Source organism: Corvus brachyrhynchos, unplaced genomic scaffold, assembly GCF_000691975.1.
Source record: "Corvus brachyrhynchos isolate BGI_N302 unplaced genomic scaffold, ASM69197v1 scaffold555, whole genome shotgun sequence".
NCBI classification, from domain to species: domain Eukaryota; kingdom Metazoa; phylum Chordata; class Aves; order Passeriformes; family Corvidae; genus Corvus; species Corvus brachyrhynchos.
The window spans coordinates 179,889-185,689 of NW_008238357.1; the positions used below are offsets into that span (position 1 = coordinate 179,889).

General features: G+C 62.4%; 1 protein-coding gene across 1 annotated transcript; it reads left to right on the forward strand.

The window, feature by feature from the left end:
* Positions 1-8: 8 nt before the first annotated feature.
* On the forward strand, positions 9-5,795 carry CUNH1orf106 (chromosome unknown C1orf106 homolog; the record flags this gene model as incomplete). The annotated part of the gene is made up of 7 exons (XM_017735506.1): positions 9-71; positions 150-269; positions 893-1,097; positions 2,197-2,250; positions 2,591-2,990; positions 3,801-4,368; positions 5,560-5,795. Coding segments are annotated over 7 exons (1,503 nt in total), but the record flags the coding sequence as incomplete, so codon positions are not given.
* Positions 5,796-5,801: the final 6 nt, after the last annotated feature.

Sequence of the window (5,801 nt, forward strand, 5' to 3'; positions counted from 1 at the left end):
GCGACCGGGGCGGTGGGCGTCGCCTGGACGGCTGCGTCCAGGAGCTGCGGCGGCTGTGCCTGCGGGAGGCGGTGAGCAGGGCACGAGGACCCCTTGCCTGCCCTCACATGCTGCCATGGCTCTGCTCAGTGTCCCTGTGCCGTCCTCAGGAGCTGACAGGGACCCTACCCCGCGAGTACCCCCTGAAAGCCGGCGAGAAGCCCCCCAAAGTCCGGCGCAGGATCGGGGCTGCCTTCAAGCTGGATGAGATTGTCGTTCTGCGTGGGGTGGTGAGGGGGTCCCTGGGGTGAAAAGGTGGTGGGGACCCCATCCCCTCCCCTCCCCTCCCCTGGGTGCCTGAGGGACACCTGGAAATGTCACCATCCCCATCCCATGGGTGGTGGGTTGGGTGCCGAGTGCTGTGAGTGGGAGGGGCAGGGGGATACTTCCAAGCGTGATGGATGGTGTTGGGGGGCTGAGATACCCCAGTGAAGGGAGGTGTTTGGGTTCTGAATGCGATGTTTGGTGTTGGGGTCCCCAGGGGATGGGACAAAGTGGGGTTCCAAGCATGATGGGTGGTGTTGGGGTGTTAATGGGTTGTCATGGGGTCCTAAACATAATGTGTGGAGTTGGGGTGCCAAGGTGATGGGTGGAGGGGGGGTACCAGGTGTGATGAGTGGTATCAGGGTGCCAGAATTATGGGAGGAGGTGGGTTCCAACTGTTATGGGTAGTGGTGGGGTTTGAGCATGACGGGTGGTGTTGGGATCCAAGAGTGGTGCTGGGTGTCGGGATTCCAGATGAGATGCTGGGAGGGGTTGGGATCCCAAGTGCTGTGGGTGGTGTTGGAGTGTTAAGCACAATGGGTGGCTTGGGGTGTCGAGGTGTGGTTCTGAGCATGTCCCCCGCCCCCAGGACCCTCTGGAACGGGAGCGGGCACTGCAGCTGCAGATTGCCGAGGCCTCCCGCCGGCTCTGCCACGAGGAGAACATTGGCCGGCGGGTGCGGAAGAGGCGGCAGACGGCGGCGCTCCGGGAGGAGCAGAAGCTGCGGGACCTGGAACAGGTCCTGATCCAGCGGCGGCTCCTGGCAGGGCAGCGGGACACAAGCACTGCCGAGGGTGAGCCCCCCGAGCCCCCCAGCTGGTGGGGGGATGCTGGAGGGCAGGGAGGCAGAATGGGGTGCTGCTTGGTTGGGTGTCCCTGGGGAATGCACCTGAATTCCACATTCCCTGTGCACCCCACTGGATGCAGCCCAGTCCTTCATCCCAAGTGCATGCACCCCTCTGGATGCACCCCAATATGCCATCCACAATGCCTGCACCCCAGTTCCCCATCCCTGGTGAATGCACCTCCCTGGATGCACCCCAACCTTCCATCCCCTGTGAATACAACCCAGTTCTACACCCCCAATGAATGCCCCCCCCCCCAAATGCCCCCAACATACCATCCTTGGTGAATGCACCCCAGTTCCCTATCCCTGCTGAATGCACCCCTTGGATGCCCTCTGGAAGGCTGTCCCTGGTACATGCACCTCAGTACGCTCTCACTGTCAATGCACCCTGTTGAAGGTACCCCAATACTTCATCTCTGGTGGTTGTACCCTCGTGAGTGCACCCCAAAACTTTGTCCCCAGTGCATGCACCCCAACACACCAGCCCTTGTGTATGTACCCCCTTCATGCACCCCAGAACTCCATCCCTAGTGCATGCACCCCGATAAACCATCCCCAGCGGTACCCAGTGAATCCACCCCAGTACTTCACCTCCATTCATTGCACTCCCCTGAATGTACCCCAATACTTCACCCTTGCCGCTTGCACCCCATAACTCTCCCCGATCACCCATCCTCAGCACGTGCACCCAAAGGGGGGCAGGATGTGGCCCAGCTGCCGTGTCCCCATCCCAGTGGCAGCCATCCAAGGCTGTCCCCATTCTCTCTGTCCCCGTCCCCTCCAAGGACCAGGGCCACAGCAGCGGTGGCGGCGCCTTCCCTGCTGGTACCCCCAGCCTGCCCATCCCAGGCAGGCTGGGAACTGCACGCGGCTTGGTAGAGACGGCCTGGCCGGTACCGCCGCCATCCTGGGGCATGTTGGGACAGGCAGCGTGGGAGAGGGGAGCGGAGGCCCGCGGGGATGCGCTGGGTGGTGGCGGGGCCGTGGGAGCGCTTTGGCTCCCGGAGGCGGCCCCGGCTCTGTTCTCACAGGGCCCTGCCCCACAGAGCTCAGTGCCTCCGACGAGAGCTCCATGTCTGACGCCGGCCTGCTGGAGGAGGGTGAGGGGGCTGTTGGGAGCAGGGGGGACACCAGGGTACCCCTTGTATGTTCCCTCCATTCCAACCCTTCCTGTGTCCCCTCTATTCCAACTCTCCCTGTGTCCTCTCCATCCCAACCCACACAGGTCCCCTCCATCCCACTCCACTGCCATGTGTTCCCTCTATGCCATTCCTGTGTGTCCCTTCCAACCCCCCACATGTCCCCTCTGTGCCATTCTCCTGTGTGTCCCTTCCGTCCCAACCCCCCACATGTCCCCTCCATGCCAACCATCCACCTGTTCCCTCCATCCCAACCCTCTCTTTGTGTCCCCTCCATCCTAACCCTCCATCTCTCCTACAGAGGACACACGGCCACCAGGACCTGCCACCCCACGGAGGTCCCCATCTCCAAAGGACCCCGCCGAGGAGGAGGAGGAGTCAGGGCTTCTGACGGCCCCCCCCACTCCCTGGCAGGAGACCAGCCTGGACAGACCCTATGAGAGGGCCAAAAATGCCAGTGTGGACCCTGAGGATGGGGAAACCCAGAGCTCCCAGTGCTATCTTGGGTCCCTGATGGCTGCCCCCGCCAGCTCCTTGGCCCCCGGCAGCCCTGACCCCACAGGCTCCCCAGCATCCAGGACAGGGGACCCTCCCTACCGGTTCATCCCCATCCGGACCCTGGTGCTGTGCCGGCAGGCGGGTTCCAGCGCTCCCAGCACCCCAGAGCCATCAGGACGGCGGGCACAGACCCAGTCCCTGAGGTATGTCCTGAGCAGGGGGAGGATAGGCAAGGGTTCCTGCAAGGGAGGATGGAGATAATCCCATGTGGACGATGGAGCTCAATCCATGGGAAGGAGGATGGAGATAGTCCCACTGGGAATAAGATGGAGCTAACCTTGTGGGAAAGAGGATGGGAGTAACCCTGGAGCTAACCCTGTGGGAAGGAGGATGGAAGTAATCCTGTGGAAGAGGATGAAGAGAACCTCGTAGAGATGATGGTGCTAAAGCCATGGGGAGGAGGATGGAGATAATCCCATGGAGAGGATAATGGAGAGAACACCAAGGGAAGGGTGGACCTAACTGTATGGGGAGGATGGAGAAAATCTTATGGGGAGGACAGATATAATCCCATAGGGAGGGGATGGATCTAACCCCATGGAGATGGTGGAGCTGAGTCATGGGGAGGATGGAGACAATATTATCGGGGAGGATGGAGATAATCCCAGAGCCAGGATTAAGATAATCCTGTGGGGGGGGATGTGGGAGAAAACCCTGTGGGGAGGATGGACAGAAATCCATTGGGAGGAGGTTGGAGATAATTCCATGGAGAGGATGGAAGTAACCCTATGGAGATGATGGAGGTCAGCCCCATGGGGAGGATGAACTAATCCCTTGGGAGGAGGCTGGAGACTGCCCCCCCGGGAAGCTGGAGCTAATCCCATGGGAGGAGGCTGGATGTCTCCCCACTAGGTGGCTGCACCCCACACCCATGGGCGCACCTTTCCCAGGGCTCGCCCTGGCTTTGGGGCAAGGGGAAGGGTCCTCCCCCAGCCACAGTGTCTTGCCTGCAGGGTGGACCCGTGCTGGCAGCCAGTCGAGCCGCGGGGCCGCAGCGTTGCACCCCGCCGGCGCCCCACCTACTACACGGTCACCGTGCCCACCTCCTGCATCCTGAGCCCCGGCCCCGCGTGCCGCTCTGGCTCCGATGACAGCATCTCCGACCTCTCCAGCATCTCCCCCGCCACCTCCCCGGGCAGCAGCAGCCCTGACGTGTCCTTTGCAGTTCCGCTGCCCCTTACCGAGCCTGGTTACCTCCCGCGAGGTGCCCTCCAGTTCCTGCCGTCCGCTGGCCCCCCGACTTTCCTGTACGAGCAGGATCTGGCCCCGCTGCGGTACCAGCGCCTGGTGCCCTCCCGCAGCCGCATTGTGCGCACGCCCTCGCTCAAGGACTACGCGCCCGCTGGGGCCCGGGGGCTCTCCAAGGCTGCCGTCACTGAGGAGCTCAAGTCGTGGCACCAACGTGCCCAGCTGAGGGGTGCCCGGCCCCACTCTCTTGACCGGCAAGGGGCTTTCCGGAGACCCCATGGTGGGACCACTAGGGAGGGGCCCATTGCTCGTGGAGTCCTGTCACTGGTTCAGGTAGGACACGGTGTCTGGCTGGGGTTTGGATGGGAGTGGTCATGTGGGAGAAAGGAGACCCCCTGGGTGCTGTCCTGCAGGTGACATGAGTTGTCACCCTGAGTGAGTAGTGTAGGGACATGTGGCTCTGGTGGGGTTCCATGAGGATTTCTGGAGCAGGAGTGAAGTCCTGAGGGGGTCCGTGGGGTCCTGTGAGGGTTGTTGGGGCAGGACTGGGATCCCAGAAGGGACCCTGGGGCAGGACCATGGTCTCAGGAGGATCCCGAGGAGACGATCAAGGTCCTTTAAGATCCTTTGGGACAAGATCGGGACCCTCTAAGGGTCCTCTGAGCAGGTCCAAGGTCCCATAGGTTGAGTCTAGAGGGTCCCTGATGGTCCCTGGGGCAGGACCACGATCCTGAGTGGGTCCTCATGGGAAGATTAGGGTCCTGAGGGAATCGCAGGGGAAGAATTCAGGTCCCAGAGGAGTCTCTGGGGCAGAACTGGGTTCCTGAGGAGAATCAGTGGCCAGGACCAGGGTCTTGTGAGGGTCTTGGAAACAGAAATAAGGTCCTTTAAGGTCCTTCAGGGCAGTATGAGGACCTGCTAAGGGTCCCATGGGCAGGTTTGGAGTCCCATCTGGGTCCCAGGGGCAGAACCAGGACCCCTGGGGCAGGACTGGGGTCCCATGTGAGTCTGTCAGGACTTTAAGGGGCTCTCTGGAGCAGGGCTGGGGTTCCATGTAGGTCCCTACTTTCTGTTGAAGGTCCCAAGGGCAAGGCCAGGACCCTATGGGGGTTCCTGTGGAAGAATTGGGGTCCCATGGGAAAGACCAGGACCTTAAGGGGGTTACTAGAGCAAGATTGGGGTCTCACAAGAGTCCCATGGGAAGGATCAGGACTTCAAGGGGGTCCCTAGGGCAGGACCTATGTGAGTCCCTCCTGTCACACCTAGTTTGCCACAAGCAGGATTCATGTGGGTCCCTGGGGCAGCACTGGGGTGGCCTTGAGCAGGGAAGGGTCCCTGCAGACACTGAAGGGGCCAGCTTCCTCTCTCCTCCTGGAGGTCTTGCTGGGACAAATGCTGGGCAAGTGGGGACCTGCGGCCATGCCCCCTCAACTGCCCCAGCTCAACGCCGGTACCGGGATGTGCCCCCGGTGGTGTGCCCAAACAGGGTGGGGGCCAACACCCACAGGGTCTTTGTCCCCCCAGGGCCCCCCGGTGCAGGTGCTGCGACGCTCAGCAGCCGGCGTGCCTGTGCAGGTCTACGTGCCCGAGAACGGTGAGATCGTCACACAAGTGTGAGTGCCCGCACCCCCACCCTGGGGCAGGGGGCACATCCTGGCTGGCCCAGGCACGGCGGGGATGTCTCACGCCTCCCCACCCCGGCGTGGGGGCACGGGTGGGAGCCACGGCAGGGGGGGGGGGGGGGGGGCCGCACCCGTGTGGCCCCC